Genomic DNA, 24056 nt, shown 5'->3' on the forward strand with positions numbered 1-24056 from the left:
CACTCGAGGCGGATGTTCTACCTCTACGCCACCGCTGCGCCTGCAAGCTGGGCAGATGGCGATTATTGTTGTGGGACAAATACACACCCCAAAGGGTGTAACTGTTTTACACTCTAAGAACAGTTTACACCCTTTGGAGTGCCCTTTCTGCCACACAACGATAACCGTCATCTGCCTTGATGCGTTTCCTTTCTTTAACGCTGCGAGCCCGGTACTTTCCAGTAACGAACGGCATGCGCGTTATCAGCATGATAGCATTATTGTTGTGTGGCAGAAGGGGCACTCCAAAGGGTGTAAACTGTTCTTAGAGTGTAAGAGCGAAGTAGCGGGCGCTGCGTTTTCAAGGAAGGAAGCGCAAGCGAGACAGATGACGATTATCGTTGTGGCAGATACACTCTAAGAAAAGTTTACGCCCTTTGGAGTGTATATTTGCCACACAACAATAATCGTCATGTGTCTTGCCCGCATTTTTTTTCTTGAAAACGCTGCGCTCGTTACTTTCCTGTGGGGAATGCTACACTCTAAAAACAGTTGCACCCTTTGGGGTGTATATTTGCCACAAAACGATAATGGTCATCTGTCTTGTCCGCATTGCCTTTCTTTAACGCGGCGAGCCCGGTACTTTCCAGTAACGAACGGCATACGCGTTAGCAAGACATAGCATTCCCTACAGGAAAGTAACGGGCGCAGTGTTTTCAAGAAAGAAAATGCGGGCAAGACAGATGACGATTAGCGTTGTGTGGCAAATATACACTCCAAATGGTGTAAACTTTTCTTAAGTGTTGTGTGGCAAGATACGACCTAAAGGGTGTAATTTTTGCATAAGAGAGTAAAGTGTATACTGCTGCTTGGCCGTCTTAACCAACGTTACTAGAATTTAAGAGCGTTGGTCTTAACTGCCGTATTTCGCCAGATAATGCTGCCGCCATGAAAGCAGATCAGGCAACACTGATGCTGCTGACATCGTTCCATCGCTCTCACGGTTCGTTTTCTGTGCTTCTTGCTTGTTAGCGAAGTTCATATTCGGAATTTATGTGTAATGGTACTGTTTTCCTGCTCTGCTATTCCACCTAAACATTTTCCACGTGAGTGCCCTTACTTTTGTATTTTACCTTGATTTCAGCATTTCAACGTCGTCCTTGTAGAAACCGTTATCAATGTTCTCCGACTGACGTACGCATTGACTGCAAACATTCTATCGCGTTCGAAGCTGCCGGTTATTCCTCTTGAGAACTTCCATTTATGGAAGTCCGTCGCGAAAAGGTTATACGGCATTACGATCGCAAATTTCTTGACAGCAACGCTTTATTTCTGCCTTTTCTCGACTGTTCAAATACCTGTCCTACTTTTATTGTATTGTTATATTTATATATAATGGGTATTTGTGCACTCTCTGCCCAAATTTACCAGTTCAGACTAATTCGTTGTCTAGAAATTAACAGACGCAGAGCATGAATTGATTGTTTCTCCAGTTTTGAAAGCCGTTTTGTCAAGGCATTTCGTAGCTTCATAGCCTCCACACCTGTTGCTGCCTCACGGCTTTCCCTTAACAGCTGCTTCGCCTAAGCGTATCGTTGGTGTCATGCACTGCGCCTAGTTGCATGAGTTGTTGATCTCGGAACTGATTTTGATTGAAGGCGCCTTCTACAACCGATGGTGGTGTGTTCTTGTTGATAGTTGCCATAGAACGAGTGCGTTGTGCTGCCACTGACAGCTGTCAAACGAACGAAATCGCTATCCGATAGGAAAGAGAATAGATGTTGAAACAGAGATGCTAGGCTATCATTGTTGATTGAAGTAGTTCCGAGATTGCACTTGTCACCATACTGATTTGGTCAATACCAATAAGTGCTGACCAAGCTGTGTTCTGCCTTTTGCGCTACTACCCGGTGCTTCAGCCGTTTTGATTTTTCCCCCATTGCTAGTCGATGCGTGTAACTGCAGCAGTTCCTGGACTGGACTTGTGCATGAAGTCTTCGGTAAAGTAGTGAGACGTTTCATGAACATCCCGAGGAACGGACATGCTACACGAGGCTGTGTGGTGGATCATCTCTTGCAGATTTTTTCATGTAACAATTTAGTGTTTAGCACTTGGCGAAATGCACTGTTTCTGAATGAGCCCTTTTGTGCATGGCTGCCTTTGACAAACACACATTATGTTCCTAAATATAACATACATAGTGTGCTGTAGCATTTCTGTTGTCATATTATTTACTTCAAATAATTTTATTGGCGAGAAGGCAGACCGTAGGTTCCAGGTTATTATACCACCTTAAAATTAAAAATATAACCTGCACTGGACCTCAAAACAAATCCGAAACTAGGTACTAGTTTAAGCATTGATATTTAAGAATTAATAAGATGACAATTATATTTCTGACAAATCTGTGTGTTTTGATGACATTCACTGGTCTGGTACATGTTGCTAATTATGTGGATGCGTCTGTAATAAGTGGCATGGAGATAATTGCTTTGGTTGCAATATAGTTATGTTTATAGATCCCATCTTGTCTTTATTGTAAAATTTCTGCTGCTTGCATGTCTTTGACCTTTGAGGTGAAGTAAGACGATGAAAGTGCTATTGGTATTCCATTCAGAGGAGTCATGAACACAGCTGGGCCCTTGAAATGTCCTGTTTCTAGAGCTCAATTACAACAACAAAATCGAATTTTGTTGTTGTTGTTGGTGGTGGTGGTGGTGGTGTTGTTTGTACAAATGAAACTTTGCATCAAAACTGCTGGTTGCAATTTTTTTCAAATTTTGCACAAGGACAATGTTATGTTACATGTGTGAAACAAAAGCTATACAGATACAGAAGAAAATTATGCGAAATAATTTTTATTTCTCTTTCTTTCATTTTGTCACAGTACAGCTAATACTAAGGCACACTTTTTATTTGTTTACAAAACTGCCATTAGCAGCTGGCTGTCCATCGCAGGTCCAGTAGTCTAAGAGGTACTAACACAAGTGCCCATAAAATTTTATAGACATACACGCAGAAGGTATGGAGCTATTGTTTGGAGCTATTGTATGAAGAAAATTTGTTTTGCTGAGAACTCAGCAGTGTCAAACTTGTGCTTGTGTCATTTGCCAGTCCCTTTTAGGTAATTGACATGTTTGAGCAACAGATCTATGGCCACCAGTCTTATGTGTTTGGTTTCGCTGGATATGTCAAAGTGCTGTTAATCCACTATAAGCACTAGTAGATGGAGCTGAATTGTTCTAGAAAGCTGAGCACTTGTACAAGCATGACAGATTCATTGCTATGTGGTGTCAAGGAGAATTGTGCATTATTCCAGGAGAATTTGAAACTTCAATATCTAGAGGAGGTATATAAATTCAAGAAGCAAAAAGCTAATTAAAGTGGCTTCAGCACTTCAACCTATGGAATGAAGCATGTCCTCACTAAGCAGAGCCAATGTTCCCACACAAAATTGGCAATTTTTAAAGTCAAGTACATTGAGGTCTTCTTTTCTTTCTTTCTTTCTTTTTCTGAATTGTATTTTAGCCCTGTCATTTTTTTTTTTACTGTGTTATAAACTTTTGCTGTGAAATTATTTCATAAAAATCTTGGTTCCCCCTGTTCACTTCAAACTGAAGACGTTCATAAACCTACGTTTTTGTTGCAGTTCTGACACTCTAAAAGCTGAAATAACAGTTATAGTCAATCATTTACTTTCTCCTTTTGAGCAGCAGATAGCACCAGTGCTGTTCAGGAAATTGATATTGGCAGTGTTATGTACATGTACAATACTGTCCAAAGCATTTATATTGGTTTGCCACTTCCTCTTTCTTCATCTTCCCAGGGCTAACATGGAAGTGAGAGCCACTAGGCCATGGAGTCTTCCTTTATAGATGGGTCTGCTGAGGCAGACACTGCCAGAGCACAGGCTGGTTCCTGCCCTGAAAACAACACCACCAAAGGTGCTGGTGAGCCACTGCCTCCTAAGGGTGATGTTCAGTCAGCAAAGGAATTGCCCCAGTCTCATGGTGTTGGTTGCAAAGCTGCTACACAACCTGCAGCCACCACTAGCGATGGATCATGTCTAGTCAGCGTAAATGAGCAGGCCAGTGCCTCAGGATGCAAGCAGACCAGCAGCAGTTCCCCACAATCACAGAATTGCCCACTGGTAGATACAAGCCAGGAGGACTCCGTTCCAGCAACCACGTCACCATTGGTCACACTGACAGAAGTTTCTGCTCTGAACAAGAATGAGGTCCAAGCATCAAATTCAATGCAGTCTTACAGCAAGACAAACAACCCTACGAGGGAGAATTCAGCTTCCATGTGCAAGGTCCTTTCTGCACAAAGTGCTGATGTGGGTGGCCCTGCCATTTTGCAGATCTCAAGCTGTCATAGCTCTCCTGAAGTGCGCTTGTTTATGGACCCTGGTGTCAGCTCCGAATCGGACAGTTCTTCGAGGCACTGTGAAAGACAAGATAAGAAAGGCGAGTCGCACAACTTGTGCCGGTACTCCTCAGACTCACACCTGCCACGCTGTGTTCGAACGCCAACAGAGCTTTCATCCTGCAGTCAAGAAAGTGACGACAGCGATGCTTTGCTCTCAGAACTTGAGTCTGAGCTTGAGGGAGTGGAGGGCTCCGACACGTCCAAAAATGCATGGGGGCTCCAGAATGGCTCCCAAACAGGAACACCCAGGTACGGTATTGGTATCTATCACTTGGCCGTTCCTTTTAACTCTTAGTACAAAATTACTTGGTTAAATGTCATATCATCTGAATTAAAGTGTGCAAACAAAGGTGAGCTGAGTCTCTTAAGTTCACTTTTGTTTGCTAATGCTGGCTTTGTCCACCTGCATCCCACTTACAGTGTGTGTAGTGCTTGCGGTTTGTGTTTTTATTCTTTGTCAAAAACTTGATTTTTTTTAACGAGCCATAGATTTTCCTGACTAAATAGTAGAATGTGCTGAGAAATCAGGAGTCTGCAGGCTGCAGTAGTATGATGGCTAGAGCATTGCTACTGCTTTCTTTTTGATACCAGCATGCATCAAGTCCTGGCCTTAGTGGATCCAGAATGCTGATTGATTCTTGCTTTGTATGTTCCACTGTTTTCAATTGCTTGTGTGTGTGCTTTTTTTTTTTTTTCTGAACCTTTATGTGCACATAGTATCATAGTCTTATAGTGCACATAGTCTTATGGCACCCACTAAATTGCTTATGAATTCATGCTCAAGTGCTCATCAGTTTGTGTGTGTGTGTGTGTGTGTGCGTGTGCACACGCGTGCATGATTGCATTCTTATTGACCCATTTCTTCATGCCATTTCTGTATATTCATTAGACAGTCAAATGCAAGGTTCATATACTACTTGAAATTCTTGAAAGCCCTTGAATTTGGAAAAAGATATTTTAAATTGCCATCGTAGCAGTAGACATAGCCAGATGAAGCGGCCAAGCACCACCATTTTTGTTGTGCAAGTTGGTTCACATTGTAGCCATCATGGCACTGTTTTTGAGCCCTGGCCTCTAGGAATGCCTGGAGGAAAATAAGTTTCAGCCATTTGGCTTTAACGTGAAAAGTATCTTTGAGTGAAGCTGGACGCTACTAATCCTCATCGCAAAGTGTGTTGTGCGAGAAGGCTGTTGACATCATTACAATCAGAATGCCGACTTCCAAAAGCCACTTGAAGAGATGGAAGCGTGTTTCCAACTCAGTGCCTGCTTAGCTGTACCCAATTGTACCTAAGAACAAGATTTGAATATTTCTTATTTTATGTGTAGGAATAAAGTTTGTTTTAGCCTCCTTGAATTTTGCCCTTCAACAACCTTGAAATTCTTTCATTGTTCTTGAACTTAGAATCAAATGTTGTGCATGAACTCTGCAAATATTGTGGAAAATCCGATAAAAGTTGCCTACATTTCTAACATCATCAAATAAATTACAGTAAATCCAGAATGCTGATGGGATCCAATAAGTTATTGACATTTAATCCCCTTTGCAAACATTTGCAAATTGCTGAAGCTCTGAATATTTTTTTTTTTTTTTTTAGCCATGACACACATCCTGGAATTGGAAGTGTTTGGTCAGCGTATCAGGTTTTGACTAAAGCTCCTTTGAGCCAAGCTGCGTTATGAGGTTATCTTTAAATTTTATTTTTCAGTGTGAGCTGTTAAGAGCTCATTAATGCTTTGCCACATCCAACCTCCATTCATACAATCTTTAATGTGTGTAGGGGTGATTTTTAGAGAACCTGCACAGGCAGGAAACTAGAGGCAACAAGTTGAAACTTGCAGGCAGTGATTAAAGCATGTCTGGACAATGGTGAGTCCCTTCGATAGTGTCTACTTAAATATGCCACCCCATGGTTAACAAAGTTGCCAGGAACCTTGTAGCATGAGACTTAACCTTTGGTGGACTTATGGGCATAACCTTTGGTGATGCCCCACCTCAGGTGCCACTGCAGGTTATGTTCATGTTACTGAAGGCAGGCGTGCTAGCATGAACAAAAGTAAAAATTAAAAGGACATGTTTTGTCCTTTTTGTTCGTACTTGTGTGTCTATGTACCTGCCTTCAGTATTCCGAAGCCTCACCAACTTGCTCAACTTTCAGTCGTTTCATGTTATGTTCATAAGCATAGAGGCAATATATTTGAAAAGAATGCTCAAATACAGGAGAGTAGAGATATCAAGCTTAAACTCATCGTTTAGCAAGGAGGCCCAGTGTAGAAAGATTATCTGGCAATATGCTAAAGCTCATAATTAACCAAATTGCCTGGAACTCTGGATTGCATTTGGAAAACATTATAGGCCTTTAGAGGTTTAGGGATTCCTGCTAAGAGTTTACAAAGATCTGTTAAATTTTTGCCGTGGCATACGAATCCACACTTTCTGACCACATGTAGATGGCTCTTCTAAAGTTCTTAGGCAATTGTGCTCTGGGCCAGAACTGACTTCAAGCTCTACATGACGCATTGCACCACACTCCTATTGCTCAAAAGCAATGTAGGATGACAGTTCCTAACCACTTTCAATATTTTGTAGTGATGGATTCTGTAAGATACTTTTTATACGCCTTTAGACTTGAGCTTAATGTGTCATTAGTGTGTCACTGCTTTTAGCTAAAAAACTGAATTTATCTTCTGATCAGTGATAACCAAAAAGCACCAATTTTTAGATATTTCTGGCCTGAAATGTTTACCTATAATGAGTATAATACACTGCTACCATTAAGACCATTTTGGATGTCCACGAAGAGCCATGAACTTCCATATTTAATTTATTCCAAACATTTCAATGGTAAGATGCATTACCACTAGTTATTACGGTTAATTATGGTTATAAAATACATGACATAAAAATTGTAACAGAAGAAGTTTTAATAAAATGCATGGTTCATCGTCATGCTTCTCATCATATCATGTGAACCCCTTGCTAGCAGTGGTACATTGAGAAGCCCCTGTCAGTACAAAACCTCACTGTACATAGTGTGATGCCACCAGTAAACTTGGATACTTGTGCAAAAAAAGGGATTTGTGAGACACTACATTTCTTGAACCTTAGTGAAAAATGGACCTGAGAAATTGTGAAAGGGTCTGTATATTATTTAACTACCCCCATTTTGTAGAGAAATAGCTAGACTATCATAGGAAGTGCCCATACCCACAACATTTCTAAAAATGTGTGAAGAAATGCCAGACAGAATTTTTGGACTGGCAAGTTTTCTGAATGCTGACAACTGAGAGAATGGCAACAGCATGCTACAAAAATTGAAAATTGAAATGACGGGAGCTTCAACAGCCAGCAGGGTCTTTTTAACTATTCAGTGAAAGTTTTAAAGAATGTCCTTGTGACCAGCTTTTGCAAAAGGTTACATCTAGTATGCCAGCTTTTTCATTCTTTTCTGTCACACATCATGCTTCACATGCTGTTCAGGCATTGCAGATATCATTTCATTGTCGTACACAAATGCAAACCCCAAGGAACACAAATTATTCCTTAGGGTGTAGTCTCTGTTGAGCTGGCTTCACAGTGTAACTATTCTTACTGTTACCTCTTCTCCACTAACACTTATATTGTTTTTAAATTACAGTGATCACGAAGGTAGAAGAGGCATAGCATACACTACACAACATTTACGAGGCACCTGTCATTTAATTATAGAAACCTTTGTAAAAGAAGGATGGCTGAAAGGTGTGTATAGGGGGAGCAGAGAAAAGAGGAATGCGGGAAAAATTTCAAACAACGGTCAATCCCTCATAAATCAATCTCATTCAGGCACAGCAGCGTGGCATCCAGTTATCGTAGGTCTTTATGTGCACCATGAGGTATTTGTGCTGGATGTAATTGTAGCTGGTACACTCCCATAACATGTGTTTAGCTGTTGGTCGAGCAAGTGACCTGGATTGCAGGAGCTCAGTGACCGTCGTGCTCCTACTAGTCCTCACTTTTGCTACTGACTTCTATTCTAAATATATTTTGATGAAACTTGCTGAGTTTATGTACTAATATAACATATGCATTCACTTTCCTTGCAGAGCAAATAACTTTAAAGTATAAACCCTTGACGCCCACCCAGGACTCGTTATTACGTTTCGAAAATTTCTGTCATAATATTTGTTTAAATTATAGGCCTACTGCACTTTCTAATTGTGTACCTTCTTGACAAAAAATTGTTGCAGTAGGATAAGTAGAGCCAGAGATATCATCACTCCGAAATGGTGACCCCACCAGAAATGCTGCTTTGAAAAAACGAGGAAAAACATTTCACGGCATGCTTATGGTGATTATGGCAAAGACTAAATCAATCAAGAATGATACAGGGATTAAATCAAGCAAAACTAAAATGCTCTACACCAGACTGGAGCAAATGAATGCGAAAATATATTTGGGCCAGTTTTCAGCACCCAAGTGCAGAGTCTGTCCCCTTCATGTAAGCAGTGATGTGCCTTCATTTTTCATTGATCAAGTGACTAGACTCTTGAACAACTTCCCCCAATTTTATTTTTTTCACACTGTCATGAGGAACATTACAAGATACATCGATTTTTGAAAATGAAATAAACACCAGAAAACAGTTCATGAAATCTTGATAAAGCCTGCAAAATCAGTAACCTGTGTTGTACATAGAAATCTAATGTTGCGCACATTACAGGAAATAGTGGCTGATGGCAGTTATAGTTACTTTGTTTGAAAATGTAATTGATTTTGGTTATAAATTTCAGCCTTAGAAAAGTCATTGAGCAATACTAAAATAGTTCATTACTTTTCCTTTGCTTTCTGCATTGTTACAATTATGCAGTCATGCATGAAACAGAATGAGATTGTCCTACATTTATTTTCACGTGCTGTTTGCTGTCATTATGACATTTACTTTCAGTAACGAGGAAATTTGGCTAGTTGGCGTACCTGCTTGTGTTTACAATATTTGATGTATGTGTTGGACTTAGCCAACACCAGCTACTTTGTTTTGTGCTACCTCCCTTAACGTATCAAATTTATGCTCAGAAGTGTGGAGGGAGGCAAAATATACCAGTCAGTAATGTAATGAGGATCAAGCTTTATTTACTAGGGATGTGTCATTGGTCTAAATGGTAGAGGGATATGGGGCTTGCAATGTAATCTAATGTAATCACTGGCCTAATTGAGAAATTTACAGGCAGCATTTGACTTGGTGTACAGTTTGGGTCTAAAAATTAATCTGCAGAAAACTAAAGTAATGTTTAACAGTCTCGGAAGAGAACAGTAATTTACAATAGCTAGCGAGGCACTGGAAGTGGTAAGGGAATACATCTACTTAGGGCAGGTAGTGACGGCGGATCCAGATCATGAGACGGAAATAATCAGAAGAATAATAATGGGCTGGGGTGCGTTTGGCAGGCATTCTCAGATCATGAACAGCAGGTTGCCATTATCCCTCAAGAGAAAAGTGTATAATAACTTTGTCTTACCAGTACTCACCTACGGGGCAGAAACCTGGAGGCTTACGAAAAGGGTTCTACTTAAATTGAGGACGATGCAACGAGCTATGGAAAAAAGACTGATGGGTGTAACGTTAAGGGATAAGAAAAGAGCAGATTGGGTGAGGGAACAAACGCGAGTTAATGACATCTTAGTTGAAATCAAGAAAAAGAAATGGGCATGGGCAGGACATGTAATGAGGAGGGAAGATAACCGATGGTCATTGAGGGTTACGGACTGGATTCCAAGGGAAGGGAAGCATAGCAGGGGGCGGCAGAAAGTTAGGAGGGCGGATGAGATTGTTTGCAGGGATGACATGGTCATAATTAGTACATGAACGGGGTAGTTGGAGAAGTATGGGAGAGGCCTTTGCCCTGCAGTGGGCGTAACCAGGCTTATTATGATGATGATGACAGTTTGTATAAAGATAGACATTTTTCTAGGTATTTTCAAAGAATGGGCAACAGAAAATACCACAGGCACTAGCCCTGCTTGTGTGATATGCTCAGGGAAGTTATTAGTATCACAACAAATTTTTAATGAATTAATGCTTATTCAGAATTCTTTGTTTAAATTGGCTAGTGAATAACAAAGTATGCTAGTTTAAAATGAAATGAAAGCTTTCAGCAGTACTTTAATTAATGTGTCATTATTATACTTGATCACTTTCTCCTAAATTCAGTCATTTGAGCATGGAATATGTGTATTCACATGAGTGCACGTATTGCTAGTTGAGCTTCTGACTCTCTCATCATACACATTTCAACACTACATTGGCTACTTTTAGACGCCAGTTATCTGTAGCCACATTAAATGTTTGAATACTTTTTCACTTTGTTTGCTTTAGTTTCAAGCACAGAAGCACAGACTAGCATAGAGTCCCAATTGAGCTGGTATACAGTTCAAAAGGTCGCACTCAACAGCACTTCTAGATGGCAGCACTTTGTATTTTTTCTGTATAATTCTGACTGCATAAACACACGCTACTATTTCTTCACGCCCACTCCCTGGCCACAGCAGCCCCGCAGCTCTTGTCTGCTGCAACTGCACTAGCCCTTGTTCCATGCAGTGTCCATTTGCCTGGCTTCATTCACGTGTGAGCTAGAATATTCTCAGTCTATGAACAGCTGCATAACAATAGAATATACGATGATCTGCATTGTCATTCTAAATTTACAAAAAGTTCTTGCATTCACTGCTGCTTTATTATTGCTCAAATTTTGCAGTAAGGTCACATGTTTTCAGTCCACATTTTTGAGTATAAGAACTGATATGTTTGCGTGCCCTGCCCGATTTTGTGAGAAAAAGAAAGGAAGAAAAAATTAAGACTAGTATGCACATCTCAAAATCAGAGAAGAAAAATAGTACAGGCAGTGTAGGCTTATTTTGGCACTAGTCAGTAACTGTAAGTATAGACTAACTAGACAAAGATTCCAACTGTTTTACTGTATAGTGCTGATAAACAATGCAATCTTGTTATGAAACTTAATGAAATCAATGCAATGGTAAGTGCACAATTTTCTTTTACAGTTCTTAGAATGAAAGCATGCCACTTTACTAGCGTACCGTGATGCAGGGCTTTGTAATACACATCTATGTAAAATGACAACACCCAAGCCACATTTGCACCCAAGTTGGGCAGGCGAACTGAGATTACGGCACTGCTAGAAGAGTATGCCCAAGTTGCATCCAAGCTAGAAGCTTGTGTTGTTTCTCGTAGACAGTGCAAGAGAAGAAATGTGTATATGTTGCATCAGTGACCCATTCTTCTATTATTGCTCACAGTTAAAGTTCAGGGTACAGTCAGGCAAAAATTTTGCAAGGTGTGTGCTTCAGAGCATAAGTGCTGACTAGATCAGACACTGGCTTCATACAGCAATCCATGTTTGGTTCTGTAGCAGTTGACATGCAAACATGTTTCATTACTACTTTGTTCCTTTTTCTTTGTTCCTAATATTTAAGCTTTACAAAAAGACAGTCTCGAACACCCGGACCACCTAGTCACATTAGCCCACTTCGATGTTGCTAGTGGCCGGGTGTGCGCGACTTAGTGGGTGCCTTCCTCTGCCTCATATATCCTCTTACCCCATCAGCAACCTTCAATACTCCTTTTCTGAATTCATTCATTCATTCATTCATTCATTCATTCATTCATTCATTCATTCTTATTGCTGCACAAGTGCTTTGTGGCAGCATTGATTGGGGACACCACTGACTTTTTAGTAGGCCAAAACTGCCAAAATAAACGACTGCAGGTGGGGGAGATTGCCTGCTCTGTGTCAGCTCCAAGCTTCGTTATTTGCCTTTCTTCATGATGGCACTTCGTAAATGCTCTTGTTCACAGCATCTTGTGTATCCACATGCCCGCATGTGTTCTTTTTAGCCTGTGCTATCATTGTGAAAAAGAAAAAAGTGCCAGCCACTCAGTGTGACATGACTGGATGAGCTTACATGCAAGGTTTCTCCATACCATCAGTTTGGCTTGTCTCCTACTGTGAGGGAGCTTTCGTTGGCCTCACTGTTTGCCACCTAATTCACACGCTCATTGTTTAAATGCTGGTGAAACTTGTTTGCTGATGAATGCAGCTGACTATTAGTAATTGATTACTTCTATTTGTAAGAGCCAAGAGCCATTGAGAGTACTTAAATAAATAATGAACCCATTAGATATGTCTAAAATATGCCATTATAATGAATATATACCAAGTACAGAATGGGGCCACATGAAACCAAGTAAGTCAGAGGAAGCAAGTGGTGATGGAAAACACAACAGCGTTGTATTAGCCATTCTCCTGTTATCTTTTTTCAGCTTCTTTTTAATATTTTCTGGGTCCAGGCACATTGTCAGGACATTGTTACTTTTCAGAAAAGGACAAAGGCTAATAATTATAAAGCTGATGGGATGAATAGGTATGTTCATTAAAATATTATTGCTTGTTTGCTAAAATAGCTCCAGTGTCATTCTGTGAACTGTTTATTTTTCTTCCCCTCTCCCCTTACCACCACCTTTCATGATGCCATTGTTGGCAGCTAGTTCTGGCAGCATTTAAGATAGTTATTTTATGCCTCTCAGTGCCTTTGGGGGCCAGCATGAAATATAAACGCTTCCATTACTGAACTAGCTCTGAAACTAGTCGCCTGGCTTTCTTTTCCCCCTTCAGTTGTCTTTTATTGAAGCCAACATTCAGAGTTTTCAGCTTTGTGTGCTGCACCTTCTTTTTGCATACAGCTTGACTTTCTGAAAGGAATGGTTCGTGGACATATTTGCTGTAGGCCATATAGCATTCGCAGCTGCCAGTGCAAGTGCACACAGTTAAATCGCCCATGCAGCAGTTTGAAGATAAAAACGTGGTATAGGCAGTCAGTCACTGGCCCGCACTTGTGTGCATGCATCCACTCACACTCACCAGTACTAACTCGCCTTTATACTTGAATTTAATTAAATAGAATTCTGGGGTATGACGTGCCAAAACCATAATTTGATTATGAGGCATGCCATAGTGAGGGACTGCGGATTAATTCTGACCACCCGGGGATCTTTAGCGGGCCCCAATGCACAGGACACGGGCGTTTTTGCATTTCGCCTCCATGGAAATGCATCCGCGGCAGCCGGGATTTGATCCTGCGACCTTGTGCTTAGCAGCGTAACACCATAGCTGCTAAGCCACCACAGCGGGTTGCCTTCATGCTCGTGTTCACTCATGTTCACTGACACCCTTTGGACTCTCTCTTATTCAAACTTGCATATACTCACTCACACATGCACTGGTACGTGTATGAGTGTGCATGAGTTAGTATGCCAACCTACGAGCATAAAATGTACTTCCTGGGTGGTGGTGCTTTAAGTTAAGCTTAGTAGGAAGTCCTGGTCCACTGGGTGAAATTCTTCATTAGGCCCTTTGTGTTCTTGAAGCCTCCGATCACTGCGTTTAGTGTTGTTGCCTGTGCCTTGCATGCAGGTGCAAGCGGTGTGCCCTCAACTATGACCTTATGGAACGAGTAGAGCAGACCAACTTTGAGCTTCAGCAGCAACTCAGGTATATCAGCGAGAAGACATCAGCCCGTGAAGCTGAAAATATGCGTATGCTGGCAGAAGCACGGGCTGAACTGCTGTCCAAAAATGAAAAGGTATGGTACCTTGCATCTGTGTGTAGGGTGGGACGTGGCATTAGCTTGCCAGCTCTCTCATCCACCTGAACGCTAGCAGGCAGATTTTTCACATTAAGCTTTTTATATGCTTTATAGTCACTGGTGATCACTGTTTAATATAATAGAAGTGTTGTGAATTTTTGTAACTTTAGAATAGAAAATAAAGTACTCTACTTTTCAAATTTTGAACTGAATAGTTGCCATTTGCAAGTTTATGTATTTTTCTAATATTTCTGTAATGCTTCGCATCGTTAAGTGCGCTGGAGCAAAAATTAAACTTCGGACAGAACTGCAATAACTTTTAGTTCGGACGGAGTGCACTTAAAGCACAAAAAGTTAAGTAGCAGAGTACAATTTGCTGCTCAGGGAGTGAGACTTTTCCACCAAAAGCGCTCAACGTTTGCTATATTGCTGCTCCTTCACACTTCTTGGTCTTTAAAATATCCCCTCTTTGTATTGAATTGAAGTAAATTGATTGACTGTATAATTGAACTGGTGTTAACTATGTGATTATTACTACTAGCCTCTACTTGTTTATTTGTCCTGAAACTGCACTGACCACAGCCTGGAAGTCGGGGAACCAGACTCCCATGCGAACCTTTAAAGTCATTTGCTGATTTCTAGGACAAGTGTATACTGAAATTACCTTCCTGTCTCAATTATTCTCATCACTGATAGAAAGAGCTTCAAGACTGCTGTATGCCATGCCTTTTGCTAATGCCCCTACGACATGTTTGTTTGTTTGTTTGTTTGTTTGTTTGTTTGTTTGTTTGTTCTTACCCCAGTCATTTATGCCTTTGGGCCTTTAATGTACTACATGAAATAAAAATCTGAGATGCAGTTTGGCTGTTGGTATTGTTTTATTTGGCTTGACAATAAGGACCAATATTGTTCCCAGAGAAAATTACAGTGAAGACTGAAATATAGAGAGAAGCCGTAGGACTATCTAATGACAGTGGTGAGAAATTGCATAAGATGCAGGCTGCATATTATGTAAACTCTTACCACTTTTGAGGTATTGAAAATCTGCAAATGTCAATTTGGCAGCTCAGTACATGCCACAAAAATAGCCATTTAGTGCTCCCATCAATCTTCAAAGATTACATGTGACTGCTCCAAAGTGCTCCAAAATTTCTATTTTCATTTGTCAAGAATTGACCTAAACTGCATTTGGTCAGTAGCATCACTCCAGCTGAAATGCCGCAACTAGGTAACAGTTTTCTGCTGAATCCAAGGGGCTTGCTTTTACAACAAGTGGGCCAATATAGCATTTGCACTTGTTGAAAGTCTTCTGCTAGTTGTTTGCATCTTGTGTGTCTTGTCAACTATAATCAACTCTGAACCATGGTTTGGTTTGGTGTTCTTTGTGACTTGTTGGTATGCTCCTCAACCATAGTTGTGCAGGCAGCTGGAGGCTGTGACAAAGGAGAAAGACAGCATGGTAGTAAAGTATGCAACTAGTGAAAAGGAGGTTATCCTGGCACGCAAGGCCTTGGAGGACACGGAGAAGAAGTACAGGGAAGTTGTCAAGGAACGAGACCAGCACTTCAGCCGAGTACGATCACTCAACAATGAGCGTGCTCGTCTCTGCTCCAGCCTTGACACAAAGGTTAGCATCTTTCGTGTTTTGCCTCCATTGCACTCCTTGTAAACCTATCCTGCACAATGACATAGTATTGGAGCTGTTGCCACAACTGCACCAACCAAGGGCTTGGCTAAATACTTCTTGCTCAAAAATAAACTTATGTGAGCAGACCTGTCAGTAGCATTTTTTTTTATGAATGTGTAGTGTAACACCATGAAATGTTAGATGTACCAACCATCCTCTCTGTAAGCTTTGCTTAGTGTCGAGCTAGGAAGCAGAATTCAGTGATTGTGTAAACAGACCATCATCATCATTGGCCTATTTTTATGTTCACTGCAGGACGAAAGCCTTTCCCAGCGAACTTCAATTACCCCTGTCTCGTGCTAATTCCAAATTATGCTTTCAAATTTCTTAATTTCATCACACCATCTAATTCTCTGCCGTCCTCAATTGCGCTTCCCCTCAGACCATAACTGCTTAGAAATGACTGAATTGTTTTATTGCCTAGACACAGAGCCTGGAAATGAGAACTAAAGACTTGCTGTTGTGCAGACCTCAGTGCACTTGTTGCTTTTAGGTTATATACCATATAAACCTGTGTAAGGGCCGCACTCCGAACTTGGCAGCCCAAAATTTGGAAAATATATTTCCAATGCAGAGCAATCACGTTTGGTGTCCCAATGCCATGCCCGCGCATCGGCAAATTTTTGCACGTTGCATACTTCCGCATACCACTACTAGATGGCGAGGGCTGCGTGTTGACCTCTCATGTAATGGCATATCTAGGGATCCGGGGTGTGCACAAGTCAACGCTGTACCGGCACCATTTTGACCAAATGGTTTAGTCCCATGTAAGGACTGCACCTTGTCGAAATTGGAAAAAAAAGTGAAGCCCTTGTACAAGTCTACATGGTATTTTTTCGGCTTTACATTCTTTGTACGTGTGGTCTGCATACTTTTGCTTACAGGTGTTAATGTATATATGTGTGTAAGTGATTGAGTGAAGGAGAGAAATTGCATAAATGAGTGAAACTAGAAACTGCGGTGAATTACTCTCCAATCAGAATTATTAGGAAAGTAGGATAAGATGTGTCATGGCTCTTGTTCAGTCCCCTTTTGTAGTCATAGTAAGTTAATGCACCTTTAGTACCTCTCATTTGTCATTAATTCATTAACAATTATTATTTGACATCTGATTGTGGTTGTGGCTATTATTCAGCATAGGCAGGCCTTGGCAAGTTCCAGCAGTAACAAGAGCTCATTGACCATTGAGAGTGTACATGTGACAGCGGTTTGAAAAAGAGATTAGCAGGTCCATAAATAATCGTCAAAAGAAAAAAACTGCACATTTGCCTGTCGTCTGCTGTGTCCCTAGTGGAACTCCTGTGAAGGTGATTGTGGTGATTGTTGCAAGCTTGTGAAAATTCTAATTTTAACTTAAGGTTAGTTATTAGCACATTCAGTAAAAACTTACAAAGATACGAAGACAAGTACAAGTATACCAAATTAGTTTCTCGAATACTGTAGGTTTTACTGAGAGGTCAATGTGAAAGGGGAAAAAGAAGCACACAGGCAAATGTGGATCCTAATTATGGATTATTAAAGTTTGATCACATGAAAGCCTCAGGTTTAGCATAGAACTTACACATATCAATGATTGAAGCTGTTAAGTGCACTTTTAATGTACCTGGCCCGTCCAATGTAACACTTCCCACAGGAGAGGGACATATTATAAAGATCCCCTATTATGCATGCTTTTTGTGCAGTAAACCCAGTTGATGTCCACCACTTGTTCTGTGCATTTCGTGTAAACTTGTGTTTCGTAGCACTGTACCTGTTTCATAATTCCTTCCTAGTTCTGTACTTGCTAAGGTGGAAACATTGGCAAGTTGGGGGCTTGTGATCTTCTGGATAGAGTTACCCGCCGTGGTGGCTCAGTGGCTATGGTGTTGGGCTGCTGAGCACAAGGTCGCGGGATCGAATCCTGGCCATGGCGGCCGCATTACGATGGGGGCGAAATGCGAAAACACCCGTGTGCTTAGATTTAGGTGCACGTTAAAGAACCCCAGGTGGTCGAAATTTCCAGAATCCTCCACTACGGCGTTCCTCATAATCAGGAAGTGGTTTTGGCACATAAAACCCCATAATTTTTTTTTTTCTGGATAGAGCACACACAAGGGTGAAACAAAAAGAAAGGCTGGCGCAGAGCTTTGTCTGTATGTACTATTCTTTCTTTGTGTCTCATCCTTGTGTGCACTGTACGTAGAAGCTGTGTGCTACTTTCAAGTGGTTGACAACTCTTCTTTCACAAAGAGCGTCCTGTGTATTGTCTGATGGAAAGGGGCCTTGTATGCAACCTTTTGGCCTTTTGGCTCGTTGAACAACACATTGAACTGTATGTGGCAGCTGTGACTAATGATGTTATTGATGTGAGGTCTCTCTTACCATTAGTTTGGGATCCAGCAAGTGAAAACAGTGAACCACACTGTGAACTGAAGTGCAAGAAACAATCTCTGGCCAGACTGCACATTTAAATGAAGCAGACTACGAACCTTATTGATAATTAGTAAAGTTCATCTATGTTGCTATGTGCCATGTGTGCATTTAATAAATGTACTTAGTGCTGTACCAACGCATTGCGACTAGTTCAGGCACAGGCACAAAGAACCTCATAATTTTTTTTTTCTTGCATTGTTGGGGGAGCCTGTAGGCTCTTCATGACTGTTGAATGTACCATGACATATTTCTTGGGGGTCATAGGTGCAGTCACTCATTGGAGATGACTGTGTCAGTGCATATGAGGAGATAGATGGATAGCACGTTTATTCATGTCACTTTGAATACAATAATAATCAGGCCTACCAAAGCCTCAAAGGGCTTGAGTGGCAGCACCTAGCAGACAGTGAATAAGAACAGAAATATACAAAAAAGAAAATACAGACGTTGTAGAGAACCTGGCAAAATGACTTAAATAGCACAGAAAATCAACAACAGGAAACAAAATGTACTGAGACAAAACAGCTACACAATCAAAAGGAATTACAGCATTTTGGAATGAACTCAATAACAGCAGATGAAAACAGTTATGGGGCAGGAAGCGACATAGGAATGGATCACAAGATTTTTTTCAGACCCTATTTATATTTAATGCGGAACACACTAGGTGATAGGCTATTGAAACAAAAAGGTACATAGTATTAATATGTGCGTTTTTTGTAACGGGTTGAGGAGCAAGGAATACTATAGCGATATTTTGGCCTTAAATCACGTGGAGCAACATATGGAATAGTGAACTGACTGCACCAAAAATGTTTTAATATAACAATTTCTATTAACAGAGCGTTAGACCTTAACGGATCGAGTGTAAGAGTGGGGTTGAAGATTAATATGCAGAAAACAAAGATAATGATCAATAGGCTGGCAAGGGAACAAGAATTCAGATCTCCAGTCAGCCTCTAGAGTCTGTGAAGGGATACCTTTACCTAGGTCAATTACGCACAGGGGACCCTGATCATGAGAAGGAAACTTACAGAAGAATAAAAATGGGTTGGAGTGCATACGGTACACATTATCAGGTCCTGACTAGAACCTTACCATTAACACTAAAAAGAAAGGTGTACTGACAAAGAAGCTGACAAAGAAGCTCGAGAGCAAGTTAAGGAAATGGAATGAATAATGTTAGGCGTAACCTTAAGAGACAGGAAGAGAGCGGTGTGGATCAGCGAGGAAACGAGGATAGCCAATATTCCAATTGACATTAAGAGAAAGAAATGGAGCTGGGCAGGTCATGTAATGCATAGGTTAGATAACCGGTAGACCATTAGGGTTACAGAATGGTCGCCAAGAGAAGGGAAATGCAGTCGAGGACGGCAGTAGACTAGGTGGGCTGATGACATTAAGAAATTCAAAGGCGCAAGTTGGAATCAGTTGGTGCAGCACAGGGTTAATTGTAAATCGCAGGGAGAGGCCTTCGTCCTGCAGTGGACATAAAATAGGCTGATGAAGAAGATGATGAAAGTTAAGCATTGGTTTTCTAAAAAAAATCAGTGTCATTGCCAATAGACAGGTCGTAGGCAATATTCTTTAGAATGGAACGCAGAAGTGAATTCACCCTTTGTTGCCAACGAATCATACAGTGACCATAAAACAGTGATACCATATCTAAGCACACTATGTATGACACATTCACAGACAGAAAAAGACAAAATATCTAATGTTATATAGCACACAAGATACGGCACAAAGTCTTTGGCATACAAAAGAAAGGTGCGAGTTCCAAGAAAGCTCACAATCAAAGGTCAGGCCAAGATATTTAATGAAGTTGGTATTATACCAGTAGAGATTATACTGTTCAAAATAGCTAGTAGGACACCTTTAATCGATTCAAAGTTTCTGCACAAGTCTAAAACTGTGATGCCCTCATGACTGGTAGATTTGCTATGTTTAAGACTAAAAATAATAAACCTCAAATCACTTTCGGTTACATCAGAGAGGAAAGCAGATTCCATCGCACTGGGAGGCATGGGACAGTCAGAAGGCAGAGTCCGAGGTACATCAGACACAAGAGAAAACAGATTCTTAAAATTGTTTGCTATGCTCTGTCCATCTTTATGAAAATGTGAGATAAAATAGGTATTATAAATGGCAGCACTCATTCCTTTCAGATTATTAACCAACGACCATGTTTTCTTGCTGTTAAAACGCGCATTATTAAATTCAGCCCAAAAATGGTTGCGCTTAGCCAGACAAATCATGGCATTCACACGATTTCGTTCGTGTTTAAATTTCACTCCTAGTGCAGTGCAGTTTGGGGCATGTCTTGATCAAGCCCAAAGCAGATCTTCCTTTTTAATGGCCTCTAGTGATACGGGTGACATCCACTTATTGTCTAAATTTCGTTGCTTAACTAATACCATATGTGAAGGCTCAGTTTTGTGCGAACGAAAAACATTGACAAAGCTATCATATAAGTCATCAGGAGACACATTCTCAACTAAAGAATTCCAATCATGCTTTTGCTATTCGCTCATCAAGATGCTTATGATCCAGTACTGGTATCTTTTGTTGGCTATGCGTAGATGCCAAGTGACTAGATCCATCCGTTATCGAGCAGCAAACGAAAAATTGATCTGCAAGCTTAACCTCAGCCACAGCAGGCCGCATAGGCAGGTTTTGTGAACGCACGTTTATGTGATCAATGCATGACGTGACCAGTTGCCCAAATAAGAGTTACTCACATGTTGGGCTGTGGGTTTTGGTTTCTAATCCCCATTTTGATAAAGTATCCAGATAATCTGCGACCATGGCCACTGCAGGGTGTAGAATATAATATTCATGTCGCCGATTATGCATACATGTTCTTCGTGGGAGAATGATGATATTTCGGAGTCAAGCTCAGATAAAAAGATTTGTTTATTATAACATGGAGGGTGGTAAATTGTGAGAACTAACAACAACCGAGGTGAGCTCAGGTGCACCGCTGCTAATTCAGCTTGAGACCCCACCCCCACCCGAAAGTGTCATTACCAGAGTTCTGTTATCCACATCATTCAAGGTTTCTTTTGAGTTGCCTCTACCTTTTAACATAAAATTTTATTCTGGCTAAAAGCTTACTGCATAATTGTTGGCGCAGACATGCACTGCCTTTAATTCATACTTTCGCTTTATTTCTGCAAATCCTGACAACAGGACAAGCGCATTAGAAGCATCAGCAGCAGCTACCTCATCCATATTCTTTCACTTCAGCATTTTTTTTTTTTTTTCATTTCCACTGTGAGCACCATGCACAGACAATATATTTAAATATATACACATTACAAAGTTTGTTTTTTAAGGAGGAGGAGGAGGTAGCCAACTAACAATTATTTCTAATGGTATGGGTAGCCTATACCTAGAGAATGAATATGTTGCTGTATGCTCACCTCGCTTCAAATTGCTTTGCGTGCTTTTTTGACCTTTAAAAAACCTGCAGACTTCAGTGACCCCTTCGTCATAGTCATTTATCAACTGAGTGTGAAATGCATGTGGATGATATGTGCCTTAGTATTGTTTATGTTTCCAGTAGGCAATGGTAATGACTCATGAAAATAAAATCTCTTCTAATAATTTACAACATTTAGTAGGGGTGGAAACATCACCACTTTCATGCAGAGATCATATATGTATACAGTCTACGCTTGTTACAACGAACCTGCATACAACAGACTTTTGGATATAACGGTCCATATTTTAATCTTAGTTTGGTCTGCCTATTTTATTAGTGCAGTGAAGTTCGCTTTTAACGAACCGCGCTGCAATGGACTATCTGCTACAGCGGACGAAATTGGCAGCAATATTTGTCAAAATCGGGCGTATGAAACTTCGCCGTGTCGGCACGGGCTGGCAACTGACTTGCGAGGGTCAGCCAACGATCGCGGCTCAATGTTGCGCGTGCAAGGGAGGAAGGAAAGCGGGGCAGAAGTGTGCCGGCTTTCGAGCGTGAGGCACGGGATGAGGGAGGAGGTGAGGGACGGGGGGTTCTACTCCGGTGGCTACTGTTAACAGCACAGCCACGGGGACGCTGTATCTTGAAAGTGATCTGTGATGCGAACAAAGTGCATGTCTGCGCGGGCGCCGTATCTTAAAAGTGATCTGCAATGGGAACAAAATATGCGCCTGCGCAGGCGCCATATCTAAAAGCAACCTGCAATGTAGACAAAGTGCGCCCAGTGCCGGTAGTTTCGTATGTGCTGTGCTTTCGACATTTAGTTCGCATTGAAGCAAGCGATAGCACGAAGGTCAATTCACTCGCTGTTGTATCTGCGCTTCCTCACTCCAATGTTTTGACAGCAACTTTCTGCGGTCATCGAGCGAGATGTGTTCATGTTTACCTATCCACGCGTGACACAGTGCTTGTTAATTTAGTTGGTAAGGGAATGTTTACAACTTTATACGGCCGATAAAACTACTATCCATACTTCGCATAGTTGTCTACTAATTTGCTATCGCAATCTATTCTTCACCTTTCGGGTGAAACTGCAACTTCTTTTTTGCTTGTTTGTTTTTTACTTTGGACATTTGTCACTCACTCCTTGCAGTAACATTGTTACACATCGTGACTAAAGTTTCGGAAGCGAAGTGTTTTGGATATTACGGTTTTCGGATAAAATGGACAATTTTTGTTGGGATTATCAGGGTCCGTTGTAATGAGAGTCGACTGTATAATTCACTCAGTAACCGAAATGAGATCAAGCCAGAGTCCCTCAAAATTCAATAGCAGTCATGCGCAGCAGCACTTATACTGGGACTCACAGCAAAAACAAAACAAAAAAAGGCTGCAGTTTCACCTAAAAGGCAAAGCCGTGTTAGTGATAGCGGAGTTACATGAAGGAAGATCCTAACCATATAAATCTGTGTAAGGATCGCATCTCCAACTTCATAGCCAATATTTGATGAAATCCAACCGAGAAGCAATCGAGCTCAGTGTGTGGAAAAGATTTCTTGTTTGTACCTTTGTGTATTAAAGCTTTCACAATGCATTACATGGCTTTTTTCATTGATGTGCATTTGTGCGACTTAACATGCACAAAATACATATATCTCCCTGACTTGTTTAACTGAATCTGCTTGTCACAGGGCTCATCTGAGAGGCACCAGTCTTTTGGTTATACAGGGGTACTCAGGCTGTGAAATTGAACTGTCTCCTACTATGAGGTCTTGTCAATACTGATATAAAGCCGTCACTTCAAGGAACAATTCTTCGAGGTCACATGAAGTTCGTTCAAGTGCAACTGTTACTAAGGTTATATACCGGGTGCGCGAGGTATTTGAGAATGCTGTTCCTTATTGCCATAGACACTAGCAAGCTTATCATATCTATCTAGGCGTGTGGCTTCTTGTTGGTTGACGCCTTATCATTCATGCGGCACTACTGCACAGTTTGTTCAAAGATGGAAGCGTACAGGTTGACGCAGACAATGAAATGCCATACAGTCCTCGTCGCCCTGGCCGCACACCGCAGTGACTTGGAAATTGCCACCTTTCCGAACGTAGCAAAGTCTTCCGTTTACAAGGTGCGGACAGAACTGATGCGTTCTGGCAGTGGCGTGGCATTTGTGGTGAAAAGGAAAAGCACAGTCAGCGGTCAGATATCGTCAGAACCCCTGATTTTCTCCGGCGGCTGCAAGTCATCATGAGTTACGACCCAGGGAAGTCAATGCAGGCCATTGCAAAGGAGCTCCAAGTCACAGAGTCGACTGTCAGGCTCGGTGTGCACGAAGACTTGACGTGCCATTCTTATGTCATGAAGAGCGGGCAATTCATGTCCAATAAAACTCGAGAATCGTCTGCTCCAGTCCAAGCACTTGCTAAGCAAACTGAAGAGACCTGAGGAGCCTGGAATGCTCTTTTTTTTTTCCCCCAGATGG

General features: G+C 41.2%; 1 protein-coding gene across 4 annotated transcripts in view; it reads left to right on the forward strand.

The window, feature by feature from the left end:
• Positions 1 to 908: 908 nt before the first annotated feature.
• Positions 909 to 24056, forward strand: part of LOC126545252 (coiled-coil domain-containing protein 186-like) — a 142087-nt gene continuing 118939 nt past the window's right edge. For 2 of the 4 annotated variants that reach the window (XM_055061331.2, XM_055061333.2), the window contains exons 1-4: positions 944 to 1085; positions 3807 to 4660; positions 13877 to 14045; positions 15463 to 15675. In XM_055061331.2, coding sequence (XP_054917306.1) covers positions 3837 to 4660; positions 13877 to 14045; positions 15463 to 15675 — 1206 coding nt within the window. In that variant the 5' untranslated portion in view covers positions 944 to 1085; positions 3807 to 3836. Of the gene's footprint in view, positions 1086 to 3806; positions 4661 to 13876; positions 14046 to 15462; positions 15676 to 24056 lie in introns of all 4 variants that reach the window. The other 2 variants (XM_055061332.2, XM_050193011.3) reach the window with 2 other exon arrangements.

This window comes from Dermacentor andersoni, chromosome 1 (genome assembly GCF_023375885.2).
Source record: "Dermacentor andersoni chromosome 1, qqDerAnde1_hic_scaffold, whole genome shotgun sequence".
Classification (NCBI taxonomy): domain Eukaryota; kingdom Metazoa; phylum Arthropoda; class Arachnida; order Ixodida; family Ixodidae; genus Dermacentor; species Dermacentor andersoni.